The sequence below is a fragment of the Eretmochelys imbricata genome, chromosome 7, assembly GCF_965152235.1.
Source record: "Eretmochelys imbricata isolate rEreImb1 chromosome 7, rEreImb1.hap1, whole genome shotgun sequence".
NCBI lineage: Eukaryota > Metazoa > Chordata > Testudines > Cheloniidae > Eretmochelys > Eretmochelys imbricata.
The window spans coordinates 14,598,343-14,614,050 of NC_135578.1; the positions used below are offsets into that span (position 1 = coordinate 14,598,343).

Below are 15,708 nucleotides of genomic sequence, written 5' to 3' on the forward strand. Positions count from 1 at the left end.
ACATGTCACTCACTGCTATCTTACAGCTATTAGTATACTTCACGTTATGCTCTTTGCCTGAAAACAAGCTACGTACCATGACCAGGAATTTGGAAACTGCACACAGAGTAGCCAGAGGGGAGCATACAAGCTAAAGGCTTTGATGGTTATAAAGTCAGAGATCTGCATAGTAAATACACATGGTTGATGTCAGTTTGTATAAACAATGGAGCCACATGTTAACTTAGATATGCAGATGAGAAACTCACTGAAACCAAACAGGAGCTGATCTGCAGATTTAGTTTACCTGGGATATGCTACAGAGATAGGTGCTATCACCAGGCTGCAGACAGCCCTAAGATGGGTAGACAGTTGTGTCTGCAGGTATGATGTGGCTCAGAATGTTTTATACAGGAATTTCTATATGAATTTGAGGAGCTGCCTTGCAGATCTTTGGCACAAAGATGCTCTGGCGTAATTATTAGCTGCACCTACTGGAGAACTACAATTGTTTCCTGTTTGGAATATGCCATTTATGAGAGGGTTTCTTAAAGGGAGCAAACTGAGAATGGAAAGCCTGCGAGAAGGAGAAATAAATCCAGGCAATACCTGACACTACTGATTATTCTGTGTATGATCTGCCCTCCTTATAGACAGTGCCTGAAGAATTACAGAATGGAGGTGGCTTTGGTTACGTGGTGGCATTCCGACCCTTGGGCACAGTAAGCTGGATGCAGACTGTAGTAGCTTCTTCTGATGCCTCCAGATACGTGTTTCGAAATGAGAGCTTGCCGCCATTCACTCCCTATGAAGTTAAAGTGGGAGTGTACAACAATAAAGGGGAAGGTTCTTTTAGCCCTGTGACAGTTGTATATTCTGCAGAAGAAGGTACAGTATGCTGTGCACTGCACTTCCTTCCTTTGCACTGTCTTGAAATCTGATGCATGAGGCATGCTGCTAACTGTTTTTGAAAGGGTTTAGTATCCCAGGTGGACACATCCGTTGATTTCTAATCCTTGCTCTGATTTATTATAAATGGTGAGTCACAAGTAATTCTTTTGATAGTCATTAAAATAACATTAGTCACAGTGAAATCTTTTGATATTAATGGGAACGTAATATGTAATTTTGAAAGAATTCAACTGAGATTTAAAAGGAATTAATGTTCACTGGTTAGAAAATGTTTCTCTTGTCCTAATACCAATACGTCATGTCCTGGTTTAAGTGCCCCAATGACATCTGATTATTTATTACACATTGGCATAATGAATTCATTCCTAGGTCTGATGGGTCACCATTTTGAATTTGAAACAGTATTTTTGGCTGCTTAACCCCACTCTCTTCTAGTTAGTGGAGTAAACCCTGAAGTTTGTAGCAAAGTTAAGCATAGAACCTACATTGAGACCTTTGTTTTCCCCCCATCTATACATATAGAACCCACCAGAGCTCCAGCCAGCGTCTTTGCCAAAAGCCTTTCTGCTTCAGACATTGAAGTTTATTGGGCCTCTCCACGTGAGACTCAGAGTAAAGGAAGGATACAGGGTTATGAGGTATGAGAATAAAATATGATATCAGCTGGAACAGACTTAATACTGTTCAATGAGGAGATCATAGCAATATATAATTGAAGGTCACCTAAACACTGCTTCTTATATGGGTATCTGCTGGCTGATGATGACCCAAAGCAGTGCTTGCTCACTGTTTTCCCCCTGTACACTGGGATGTCTCTTTTTAAGGTACAAAGGAAAATATATTTGTCATCCATGATGAAAATGGGTAGCAGTCTGTTGCAGGGTGGGGGGGGGGGGGACCTGTCTTTTCTAGGGACTTGTGGAGACTACAATAGCCCACAGTAAGTGCTGTTCAGTTGAAAATTGAGATCTATAAATTGTTTCATTTTCTCCATGTCAGAGTCCACTGCAGGTCAGAAGCACTGACCTCTGGGTTTATGAACATTTCCAGTTGTGGTCTTCTCTAAGATGGAGAGAATAGCAAGATTTATAGAGTGGAGCGGGAACACTGTCTTAATATGATTCTCACTTTCAGGATGGTGAATGGCCCTGTTCCATTTGACAGTAGTTAAGGGCATGTTAACCATAGAGATAAATTTTACATTATTAATCTCGGGATTTCACTTACTGCAGTACCATGGCTATGGAGAATTAAGACATGGATAGGTTCAATTACGCTGACTTAAGTAGGTAAATGTACATATTCTGTTTTTTCAGGTTAGATGTTGGAGACATGAAGATAAGGAAGAAAATGCTAGAAAAATCAGGACTCTTGGTAATCGAACATCTACAAAAATCACTAATTTGAAAGGCAATGCATTATATCACTTAGCCGTCAAGGCATACAACACCGCAGGGACAGGACCCTCCAGTGCTCCAGTCAATGTCACTACCAAAAAGCCCCGTGAGTATTCATTGTGATAGATCATGGTCTAACACTGGGATGCCAACAAGCACTTTCCTTGTTGGCATTTTCCAGGTCTCTCTCTAGTTTGAAGGTGCTGTGAGATTTTTTTCTGTAGCCATGTTCTTCCTGCAAGAGCTTTGTGGGGTTGAGGTGGTGGTTTGGGTTTTTTTAAACAACTCTACTGAAATTATTGCTATGCAAGAAAGCTAAACATTCATATTATCATTCAAGGTGGTGCTCTCTCTTCTGGTCATACTCATGTCGAGCAAGCAACTGAGTCCCTTTTCATTTATACCACTGTGTTGTGTAAGACCTGCTGTGACCTAGAACACATACCTTGCTGCAACAGCTCATTAACTTACCAGAGCATTCGGGTTTTGTGGATGTTCAGCTACTGTGGTGATGGAAGCCATAGAAGTATTTAGCTGGATTAAGCCAGAAAACATTGCTACATAACCATATAATACTTTGTATATTTTAATATAGCACCGAGTCAACCCCCTGGAAACATCATATGGAATTCATCTGACTCCAAGATTATACTGAACTGGGATCAGGTTAAAGCACTGGATAATGAATCAGAAGTGAAAGGATACAAAGTGGGTAACTTCTTAGCATGGGTACATAAGACTGGTTATTTATCTGTATTAACTGCCTCTTGACAGTAGGCCTGTGATGAACTCATCAGATTCAACTCCCCTGGGATTTTCACATTGACTTTTGGGTTAAAGTGAACCTATCCATGAATCCGGAGCTAAATTTAGAGTTTGGAATAAAATCAGAACTCAAGAGTAGGGTGAACATACGTCCCGGTTTGACTGGAACAGTCCTTTTTTTAAACCATGTCCTGATCATCCGTTGGCAAGAGCAAAGGAGACAAATACCCAGTTTTGCAAAAAAAAAAGTGGGGTGACCACTAGTGGGGCACGGAGGAACATCCAGGGATGATGTCCTGGGTGAGCGGCTCCAGCCAAGCCAGCTCCACACAGGCGGGGAGTGGGGGAGTCGCTCAGATGAGTGGCAGGGGCCAAGGGAGATGAGCAGCATGGCCTGCACTGCTCACCCCCCTGCCCTGAGTGGGCAGGCAGCTCAGGCTGGCCCTGCATGAGCTGGAGGAGGGGGGTGAGAGGCTTGGCAGGGGGGTGGGGTCAACGGCGCAGGCTGAGGGGGTGAGCAGCACGGGTTGGCGGCTCATGGCCCGTGGGGGGAAGGGCGGGAGGTTGGACCAGGTGCCTGATGCCAGCCCCACATAGATATGGGGGCAGGGAATAGGGCCAGCCCCATCCGGAGAGGGAGGGCACTTTGGGCTAGCCCCAGGCAGTGTCCCTTTTTCACTTTTGGGAAATATGGTCACCCTAGCCAAGAGACTTTTGTGTTATTTGCACAGCTATCCTGACCCAAGCAGGAACAACGATGTAGACAGTTACACAGCCCATTATAACTATGTAAGGACATTCAGAAATAGATACAAAATCAACACGTAGTGGGCTTGTTCTGTAATTAGTAAAGGGCATTCACCTCCAGAGATTCCTATCTGTGCCAGAAGGAAAGTGATTTAAACTCTAGCCAAGGCTCTATGGGAGCCCCTCTGGCAGAAGTGGTGAATTTTCTGGGCTGTACTGGCCAAAGCCAACATGCCAATTAGGGGTTGTGGGCAGCTTGCACCACTGTACCCCTGCCCTTGACAGACTTGCTTACTGGGGCCCACCAGTGGCTGAAATAAGCCCACTAATTGCAGCAGACAAGATTAAAGTGCTTGTTAGGTGGTTCAGCTTTGTTCATAAAGCAGAAGGAAGGAGGGCATGACATACCAGTTAGTAGCAATTTTGGTCCGGTACAAATTATAAGGAGAAAAATCTTGGGTAGAATTCAGTCCTGGAACTATGCCATGCTACACGAGACCTTACTTTGGCCTGAGGAAGCAGGAAGTTACATTGAGTTTCAAGCTCTGCAAACCTTTTGCAATGGAACCTGAAACTACAGAAAATTTTACAAAGTTTCAGGTTTTGTTAGGAACATGAAACTCAAGACAGATTCACTTACCTTCATGAACCTGGGCCAAGTTTCATGCATGTCTGTGCTGATATTTGACCCAATCTAGACCACATTTTTATATGGGCAAAACTCATTTCCATCCAAACCCAGCAAATCTCAGCAGTTTTGGCCACATTTTTGAGTTCAAAATTCAACGAAAAGTCAGCCTGAAATGGTGGAAGAGAGGCCCTCGTGACCTTTCCAAAGCCTTCTCATCTAGTAGTGTGTCTTTTTTGTATCTCGTCTTTTTCTTTCGTGTTACAGTTGTACAGCCACATTATTGCACTTATATGCAGAGAGCAAAACCACTTCTTTTTTTCTGGAAATATGCTATTTTGTGGCAGGGTTTATATTCTAAATAAGTAGAATTTCCAGATCTTAGGAAAAGACAGAAGGTAAATCAAAGAAGCAATTTATTCTGTGAAGCTGCTTGTGACACTACATCAAATACGCCAGTCCAGTTTTCTGAAGCACTATAATAAGATGTTATGACATCTCTAAATAAGCCAAAGGATTTATTTTAGTTTGATCCTTAGTAAGGACTAAGGTGATACTGAATTTGATGTCTCTGGTGCCCAGAATTTAGAAAGGAGGCTTAGGGATCTTTCTAATTTAAGGAAAATCATATTCAGCTCCTTGCATTTACAAAGTATAAATTAAGGTGTCCAAATGCTACATTAGAGGAGAGGGAAGGAAGTATCCGCAGAGGAACTCAGTGATTCTGAATAAAGTTGGCATGTGCCTGGTTAGCTCTTTGAATGGAAGCGTGATTTATGCCAGGCTCATCTGATCACAAGCCACAGCAGAATCGCTTTCGTTTTTTATTTTCCAGTCAAAGTGCTCTTCCCTGCTACTCCCAACAACCTGGTAAATAAAGAGCCCAGCAGCAGCACCTCTTCAGAACGATTTCTGATGGCTGACCCATAAATTAGATGGCCCTTTTGAAGCACACCCACCTGGCTAAAGCTGGCTGTGCTGGAGAGCTTCTGAAATTGCTCCAGCTGATGGGAAAATGAAGTTTAATCAAGCTGAGAGGCAGAGGTGCTCTGCCAGTGACAAGGGCCTCTGCTGCGTGTCATGTGGCATTATAACAGGGCTACCCATCAGAATTCCAGCAAGAACCGTGTTCTGCAAGCTCCCTCCGTAGTTAGCCCTCAGTGCCCAGTGGCTTCACATCAGCACAAAGTGAAGTATTCACAAACGTTGCTTCCTAAAGCACCGATCAGGTTCGGATCAACACATCTGTGAAATCTGTCGTGCTTCTGGTGATAATAAAGACAATTCTGTGGTACTCTAGGAAGGGAAAGAGCAATAGTAAATCTTCAGGTTGTTATGGAGATGATCAGTTCTGGTATTTCTCTTTCCCCCTCCCACCTCCATTCTCCACTCCAATGTTTTGCAGGTTTTATACAGATGGAACAGACAGAGCAGCACATCTGTAATCGAAACGAATAAAACATCTGTTGAGCTTTCTTTGCCTTTTAATGAAGACTACATCATAGAAATAAAGCCATTTAGTGATGGAGGCGATGGTAGCAGCAGTGAACAAATCCGAATTCCAAAGATATCAAGTAAGAATGTTGTCATTTTGGGGTTTGTGCTTGTGTTTCCAGACCATGGAGCATGGATTCTTAATGGATCAAGGGCCCAAATTTTCAGATGGCATCCCATTGCTTGCACGCTAAAATTGAGCTCTTGCGGGCACTGTGGCCCACTTTGCATATGCAGATTATCAGCTGCAGCCGCAAAGAAAGGTTTTGTGCAAGCAACCCGGAGCGTTCAATCATAATGAAGGCAGGCTTCAAATTTGCCCAATTCCACACGTACGCAGGTAGGTATGCTGAGAAACAATAAACCAGAGAGGAGACTGAGCTACAGCGCTCATATTCAGACCTGAACTTTCCGAGAATTTGGGGGCATTCAAACCCAAGGTTTAGGTTTGGCCCCAACTCAAGAATAAACTACATGCAACAGCATAGTAAAAAGGGTTATATTTTACTGAGCATTTCTAGACTGACACGCTCATGTTTTTTTCATTTGCTATTACAGGTTTTGATAGTCTCTTCAATATCAATGTATTGAATCTGTTGTTTCACGGCAATTTATGATCAGAAAGTGTCCAGTATGATGTGCAAAAATGTATTAATTTATACTGTCACCTTATATCAGTACTTCACTGTATGTTGTGTGCATATTTACTTATTTAGGGAAATGAAACTTTATCTCCATGTAGAAGCTGATATTTTCATTTTAAGTAGAGAAGGGAGCAGTTATTACAATGCACTGGTCTTATAAAATGCCTATGTTCTGCCTTCCCAAGTGATTTCCATGAGTGATGCTGCAGTTGGCAAACTGATTTAATCAGGTGGCTGGGGGAGTTTATGGCCATGGGCCAAATCCTGACATCATTACTCAGTCAAAACTCCCACTGAAATTGGGATGGCAGGATTTGACACATACCATGGGAAAGTCAGGAGAAAAGCCCCAATCCACCTGAGATGGCTGAAATTCTCCAAGCAGGATCAGAGCTGTTAGGGCAAGACATCAAGCTGAAAGTTTAGGGAGGTGTTGCTAGGCTGACTGTTTCTGCAGGTTCTTTAAGCCTGACCCTGGCATAAATTTGTCAGAGGGGAGTGTGTTTATGGATGTTCTGAAGGGAATTTTTAAGGCTGTGTCACTTTTGCTTGCGGTGTTTGACTAGGTTTGAATTTAAATCCAGATTGGTGGTTTTGCTGGGAATCTTTAATATTTCTCAGAGTTCTGGATGCTATACTGTACTCATTCTAAGGGCCTGATTTTGCCCTTACTTACAGAGTAACTCCACTGCACTCAGTAGAGTTACAGCAGTGTAAAAGGTAATAGGCTACAATTCCGATCTTACCTATGTAGATAGGTACCTTACTCATACAAACGAGTCAGGAATCTAAGTGTCGGTCACAGAAAATCATAAGATCAAAAGCCAGTAACGTGCATGCTATTTTTCTCTGGTCTAACATGGGAGTCACAAAATATATCAGACCAGATTCCAAGCTGGTATAAATCAGCTAGTTACATGAGGATCTGGCCCATCATGCCATGTTGGTATAGTGTTTGGTAACTTGAACTTTGTTCTATTCTAAAGAGATATATTCCCTAAAGTAATAGAATTTTGAATGTACCTGGAATACAAAAGGCTGGGGGAATTCAAGTACACTCCATAATGCAGAATGGCTAATGAAAGTAGTAGGTCCCACTAAATAAACAGAATCTAGAAGGGGAGAAGAGGTTGGTTAGGTCCAAGAAAGAAAAATTCCATTCCGTCTTCCCCATGTTCCTCAGACTGGGACTGTGAGATTTACAAATCTTGGACATTCAATATGCTTGGATTGATTTCTTCGGCAACCCTGAGCCTGTACTCATGATGTCTCATCAGAAGGCTGTTGTAGTAAGATCCCTAGCCCAATCTGCAAACATACAGTTTGGCTAAACTTTGAAGGAACTCTTGGGTCCGTAGCCAAATTTACTTTGAACTCTGGACCTTCGGAGGTCACCACCTCCTCATTTGTGGTTTGTTACCCATTTTGCTGTCAAATGCATTTTGGGTTCATCATGGCAGGATTTAATGGCTGCAGGGTGAATCCTGCTCTCCTTACTGTTACTTTTCTCTCTCCTTTTTTCAGATGCATATGCGAGAGGATCTGGTACTTCTACTTCAAATGCGTGTACGTTGTCAGCCATCAGCACAATAATGATATCCCTCACAGCTAGATCAAGTTTATGACAAAAATTACATAAAGGACTTCCTGTTTATAATATAAGCAACATTTAGCTAGTGTTTTGAAGACACCCAGTACTAAGTAATATTGTTGTTCAAGTACATCTTACTACTGGAAAAAAAATGTTTTATGCTTCTTTAGGAATGGCATTATACAGTACTTCCTCAAAGCAAATATAGCTTTGTTTGAAGTTTCCTTGGAAACTCTGCAATGCACTGAAAACATCTGTAATATGATGTTACCAAAGCAGTTTACATATGTCCTTATATGCATATTTTTTATTATATATTTAGTGTTTTATAGAATTTTTTAAAGTTAACATATGATGTAGATATTAATTTTTCCTCTGCTATAAAATGCTACAGATAACACTATCATAAAAAATATTGTTTGGAATTTTTTCCTTTAGAACTGAGAGTTCAAAGTTGTTCTTAGTAAATTGGTTACAAATTGATTGTACAGTTTTACAAGGGTACACATTGGGAGAACTGTTTAGGACTTGGTTCGTAACTCAAGGCAGCTGTATTTAAACGGCAGTTATGATGGTTCCTATGTTAAATCAAGTGCTTATGATATTTATTCATTTTGGATCAGATGAGTAAACAAGATAAACTTGAGCTAACCTTCAAGAACAGCTACAATCTTCAAACATAAGTATACAGATTTTTGTTCCTAGCCAATAATTTAACATCATATATTAAGCTTTCATTTTATTGTATTTAAGTAGCTCTGTCTTGATCATAATTAACATTAAATTGAACATTAAAGTTGATATTACTTAGTCGTAATCTCTTCCTATAGTAACATAGACCAAAAGTTACTGCAGCAAAAGAAGGATCAGATTCTGACCTTAGTTATCTTGGTGTAAATCCAAAGTAATGCCAGTTTAAACAATTATTTTACTCTGGACTTACACCAAGGAAATTATAATCATAATATGCATGTCTTTAAGATTTAAAACTAATTCTGGGTTCCACTGTCTGAATATGTATTTCTTTTCAGTGTACATTTTAAATATAATTCATAAATCTTCATAATTTAATTCCAAAGTTATGTTTGTTTTTATAATCTCTTTTGAGTGTAGATCATAAACTGAATCTGACAGATGTATCATGTTTCTAGTGAATAACTCTCTAAAGTATAATTTTCATATTCATTTGCAAAGAATCTTTGTGTGTATGGTCCCTCAACCGTTCTGTGCTAGGAAGTCTTTGTTTCTTTACAAACTCGTCATGCAAATATAAAGTCTAAGTAGAATCATATTGGAAAATGACAATATCAACAGAAAAATAACTCTTCTTGAGAAAAGGACTGTTTGTTACTATGGGAGAATTTTGTAAGTCCACTCAGAGGGATCAATGCTGGTAAAAAGGCAATGGAATTTTCTATACAAATTTTCAAGTTTAAATGCGCTGCAGTGCTTTATTTTTTTCCTGATAGCTTAAATTTGCTGTAACTTGTCTTTTTTGCTTACAAAATACTACAAGTTAACTTTTCAACCTTCTAAATATATTTATTCAGTAACTCATCATTGGGATTCCACTTGTGTAAAAGTCAGGGGTGTTAACCAGAGAAATATTGTCAATATTTCCAGCTGTGTTCCTTTCTTAGTTTGATATGGTTACTTCTATGTAAACAGAAAAACAAAAAAACCCACAAAAACAAGAAAATGAAACAAAAAAAAGCCGATGTAGTTTTCTCCCCAGTGTAAATGATATTTATCAGTGATCTAGCAGATGTAATCTTTTTTTTAAAGGTATTGGTAATAAATATTCTGTCATTTGTAAAGATACTGGTCTTCCAGGAGCATTTTTCCTAAATACCTGTTTATAATTTGAGACAAACTTCAGCACTGGTTATCTCGGATTGCCACTGACGTAAAAGTGGGAAGCAGTCCAACCCAGAACTAAGGGGAGGCAGAGAAATCAAATTACATGAAGTCTCTAGGCTTATTCTGCTTCCTACACTATAAAAAAGAGTATCTGATGAATTTTGGATGATCCCAAACTCTTGTGTTGCTCTGTGACCTTTCAAAGCTTATGTGAACTAATATCATAGAGTGTTTACTGATGGAGAACCTCAGTTAGCATCTCATTTAGATATGGAAAAAAGAAACAGATGAAATGTTTATCTTCACAAACCCATTTAACACTTCTGACAGTTTTTGAGGAAGGACACAAGCTACAAAAGTTCAGCAGGTAGGAAGGAACTGCAGTCAGAACAAGTACAGGTGCCCAATTTGCTGATAACGTTTGCAGATAGCACAAATACAGTCCAGAGGATGAGAGGACCTTTCTTCTGGTGCCTGTGGGAATATTAATTCTGTACAGAAGGATATATAACCTTGATCAAGATTCCTGCTGACTCTTGGTATTACTAATGAAATTTTCTTCTAAGCATTCATCCAGTTGTAAGTTATACACAATTCCAATGAACCCTCACTAGGAAGGCTGTTGCTTTGTGGTTTACAATGTACATCAGGGTAGTCAATAGGCAGACTGCGGGCCAAATCCGCTTTTGAACAGACCCTAAAATCTTTTTATTTACTTATTATTATCATTATTCTTTTTTTTTTCCTGGACCTTGACTGTACCTTTCCCAAGAAATTTGGACCTTAACAAAAAATAATTGACTACCCCTGAATTTGATGCGCAGAGTGTCAAGAATGTATATATCATCATTTGTACTGTGAAGGTTCTCTTCAATTCAACACTAGAGAAGCTAGCAGTTTCTTTGATATCAGTAGTATCCTCAGTTTGTCAGTGCTGCTGGATTTATGGTAATGGTAAATTGAAAATGGCATTAAAGTCATGAGTTGGCTTTTATATGGCCCATACTGCGATTTCATAAACTCAGTGTTCTGCTTGTGAACATGATCTCTGGATCTGGATATGTGCTCTCACTGGATGCTGTGTGTTAAATTTACTAGTAAACAGACACTCCTCAAAAGGGTGTGGAGGGGAGTTAATTGCAGCCCTTTTATGTGGATTTAAAGAGGAGTCTCTATCAAACAGACCAAGCAAGAGGCCCAGGCAGAGCAACAGGCTACATAAGCAAAGGTGCAAGATTTCCAAGCAGATCTTCCCAGTTTGGTGCTAGCTGGTTTGCCACTCAGTCCAACACAGCTCTTCTTACAGACTCCAACTTTCCAGTGCTCAGTGAACAAGCAAGCAAGGGGAGAACTCGATATGCACAAGCTTCCCACCATCACATATTTCCAGCAGAATGGGGTGGGGTATGAATATCCTGCTGTATTATATTTCTAACATTGAATTTTGGGTGCACCAGTGTGTGAAGGCGATATAATTATAGCAGTCCAATGACGCTGTACATTTTCAAAGGAACCAGGCTCCACTTTGTGATCAAGGGAGCTTAAAAATCAAATGGCCTGGTAACTCAATTTTAAATTTGCAATATTCAGTCAAGGTCAGTATTTAGTGGTAGGCATTCCCTATGCTGACTCTCCACCTGATGTTATCTCAGATATTTTTGTGTTGATGTATATGATGAATATATTGGGTTTGTGTTTCCTAATTGAAGGCAAAATCTGTGTGAAGTATTCACTTGGGTGTCTAGCACAAATGTACTGAACCTATTTGTAATTCAGATCTAAAAACATTGGTATAAACAGGCCCAATATTTGCTTCAGCACAGTTGCAGCCACCACGCCACTGGTAAATTTGGCCCATCATCTCTGCCACATTACACTGTAATGAGGCAATAATCACTAAATGATGATAGTTCAATTAACCATGAGGGTTATGAGTGTATTAGAAATTTTTCAGTGACTCAGATTACTGTCCTGTGGCTTAAATTGCTAAATGACAGTAAGGAATGACTTGCTAGAGAGTTGTTTTATTGTTCTTTTTAAATAAATAGCTAGTCCCTTTAAGCCACAAGCAAAGCCTCCCAATTTACATCTGCATGAGACAGGCAGTACTGTGATGTCAACAACGGCAAATACAATGGGCTAGATCCTCAGCTGGTAAAGTTCATGATGCTATGTTGATTTATATCAGGTTAGGATCTCATCCCATTACAAGAATAAACCCAGTATAAATCGGTGCTGTAAGGAGGGGAAAATAGTGATTGCCTTGAAAACTACTTAGTTCCTATCATCCGATACACACAAACATTTTGTCTTCAAAGGGAAATTTACATCTTGAATATCTTTGACCATGTAATAATAATATTTAGCTCTTTCCTACTGCTGTTCATCTGCAATTCTCAAAGCATTTTACAAAGGGATGTGAGGTCATGATGCCCTTTTTTACAGAGGGGGAAACTGAGGCACAGAGAGGCACAGTCACACAGGTAGGCATCTTGATTCTCAGTCCAGTGCCTTATACACTGACCACACTGTCTCTTTCAATTATATTTACAAACTTTCCTGATGAGACTTTATTGCTAGAATCTTATTGGAAATTGTGTGGTTTAGACAAGACAACAACTCTCTGGAGATGGGTTTCAGAGTGGTAGCTGTGTTAATCCGTATCAGCAAAAAGAACGAGGAGGACTTGTGGCACCTTAGAGACTAACAAATGTATTTGAGCATAAGCTTTTGTGGGCTAAAACCCACTTCATCAGATACATGCAGTGGAAAATACAGGAGGAAGAGATATATATACACAGAGAACATGAAACAATGGGCGTTGCCATACACACCATAGTAAGAGTGATCAAAACACCCATTGTTTTAGCCCACGAAAGCTTATGCTCAAATAAATTTGTTAGTCGCTAAGGTGCCACAAGTCCTCCTCGTTCTTTCTCTAGAGATGGGGTACCTGGATTTCAGAAGAGTGCATACCAGTGTAGATACATGGATATGCAGTATTGCTCACCTATGGGCAGAACGACCAAATCTAGATGCCAGACCCTAACAGTTTGTTGCTGGACATATATCTTTCATGTTATATTTTATTTAAGTGCATTTTTCCAAGAGCAAGGCAATGGCTGTTGTCCCCACACAGCATTTATATTCTATGGGATAGATTATGATACCCTTACTCACACTGCATAATACCTTGCACCACAACTAGTGTTGTGAGTAAGGTTTTTGCAATCTGGCCCCTCTTGAGCAAGCGAGTCATTTCTAGAAGTACTAAGCATCTGGAGCATTGTTTCTGGCTTTATGAAAATCTGTACACATTCTCGTATGTTTTCATCAAATCTTTCAAAATGTTTGTGTAATTTCCTTGTATAATTTCCTTGCATAATTTCCTCATGCACCATCCATCTGGCTCTTGTCAATAACACTAAAACTTGAAAGATTGTCTTTCATTTTTATTTGAGACATTAATCAGAAACACAAATATTTGTCCAAGTACACCAGCCTAATATACCTGTCTTTTATGTTTGATCACATTTTTTGGCTACATCACTAGCTTGGCTGGTAAATTCTGAGCATTCCAGACAGTTTCTAATCGCTGAACCTATAGTAATACAATGCAAAAATTATTTAAATACACTGCATAATCCCTGCTGTAGCCTTCTGTTAAAAAGGGCTTAATAAATGAGAGAGAACTAGATTTAGCATTCTTATATATTAGGATAGTTGATGGCATGAAACAAATAAAATACATCAATAGCAAATGTATTCTCCTCTGTTTCCATTTTAAGCTTCTGTTGATCTAATACACTCTGCTTTTAGGCTGTTATATCTTGGCTCCTCAGATCCATTAAAATCACCTGAAGGGAGATTTTTAGGCACAAAAATTCAAAGGAGTCATACAAATTTACACCAGTTTGGGAACTGGCTAATTAAAGTAAAAAAAATGGGGAATCCTTGTGGCACCTTAGAGACTAACAAATTTATTTGGGCATAAGCTTTTGTGGGCTACAATCCACTTCATCAGATGCATGGAGAGGAAAATACAGTAGAGAGGTATAAATACACAGCATGTGAAAATATGTGAGTTGCCTTACCAGGCACCTATTTAACAACAGCACCGGACAGTGGTGGCACTAACTTCCGGATAGTATTAGGAGAAACTGCACAAGTCACCACACCTCATGAGCATCAGCAAAACAAGTTCCCTTTCAAGACAAAGTTGCCTGCGTGGCTCTGAGATGCAGGTTTATTTTACAGTGTGCTCTGTGGATTACACAAGGCAAGCATACAGATTGCAAGGGAGGCAACAAGATTAAACTAAAAGAACAAACACTGGCTTAAACTCTGCTTCATTTGGTTTGGACTGGTGCAACTGAGAGCTGAAGTGTATAGTGTACAATGTAGGCAATACCAGAACACCCTATTGATTAAGGCTGGAATTCTCAAGGATCCTAAGGGAGCTGAAATTAATGGGGAGTTGGGGGCCTAATTCCCTTTGGCTTGTTCGGAAATCCCAGCCAAGAGCAATAATATTTCTCTGCGGGTTTCCTTTCACTTTGTCACAGGGTGGCTGGCTGCTGTAAATTAAATAGATCCAGCTTCCCTGTGCCAGAACAGATGCTCCCAGGCTGGCTAGTTAAGAGGGCAGCGCAACACTTGGGGCTATAAAGGCTCAGGGAGAATCTAAGAGGAAGAAAGACCTGGTGAGTCGAGGTTGGCGGAGTCAGTCAGGAAAATGCAGGTGAGAACTGCCAAGTGCTTCCTGAAGGGGGCTGAAGGCAGGAGGAGCATCGGAGGGAGGTGCTGGCTGGTTCTAAGCTGGAGAGCCAAAGCTGAGGGATGAAAGCAGGGGAACAGCAGTGGTGCTCACCCATTGATGTCTCCACTCTGCAGAGCTGGACCCAGGGGAACAGTGAGAAGGCTGGGGGAGCAAGCAGGGCTCCCTGGGTGAGGATGCTCTCCCAGCAGAGAGACTGTGGAAGTTTCCAGTGGGAAAAGCAGGGTTGCACTTCAGTGGAAGAGGCTGGGGTAGCTGTCCTGGAAGAGGGACTAAAAAGGACTGACAAGAAGCCTAGGCGTGGTGGAAGATGCCAAAATGTGGTATGTGTTACGCTAAAGGCCAAGAGAATGTGTGATTTTTTTTTTAAGAACTATATGCACTGATTGTGATAAAGGGACTTTGTGGGACTTATGTTTTGGACTATTTGTGTTACATTTTGTAATAAACAGACCCCCAGAGGGGTATTATTCAACCAAGAGAGCCTAGCATGGAGTCCCTGGTTTACCTGAGTGGACAAACTGTGATGGGTACACATGTTGTACCATGGCCTGCCACAAGAGGGCACTCTAGTCAGGACGACTTTATGAAACATCCATATATATTTGGGAACAAATTTTCCCATGCCCTCTACTTTTCCATGCCAACCTTTTGCAAGTGCAACTGATTAAGACCACAGAAATGGGCATGATCCTGTTTTATGCACAGAGATCCGTTTGTCCAAAGTTCACTGTCTGTGGCTACAGAATGGATGTGCTCCTATTTATTACAGGTGCATTCAACTGTTCTCACAAACATGAGCATGTGAAAACAGAGACTGGGGCTGAAAACATAGTAACTGAAGGTCTTTGTTTCCCTCGCTCTTTTCAGGATATCTTCTATCTTCACATATTCATAGCCTAGGAAGTGTGTCA

At 40.5% G+C, this 15,708-nt stretch overlaps 1 protein-coding gene across 1 annotated transcript in view; it reads left to right on the top strand.

The window, feature by feature from the left end:
• The window catches only part of LOC144267326 (contactin-4), a 234,188-nt gene extending 225,997 nt beyond the window's left edge, over nucleotides 1-8,191 (top strand). Inside the window, exons 16-21 of the mRNA XM_077821196.1 lie at nucleotides 633-867; nucleotides 1,414-1,529; nucleotides 2,208-2,394; nucleotides 2,884-2,996; nucleotides 5,834-6,002; nucleotides 8,091-8,191. Coding sequence (XP_077677322.1) covers nucleotides 633-867; nucleotides 1,414-1,529; nucleotides 2,208-2,394; nucleotides 2,884-2,996; nucleotides 5,834-6,002; nucleotides 8,091-8,191 — 921 coding nt within the window. The remainder of the gene's footprint in view (nucleotides 1-632; nucleotides 868-1,413; nucleotides 1,530-2,207; nucleotides 2,395-2,883; nucleotides 2,997-5,833; nucleotides 6,003-8,090) is intronic.
• The last annotated feature ends 7,517 nt before the right edge of the window (nucleotides 8,192-15,708 follow it).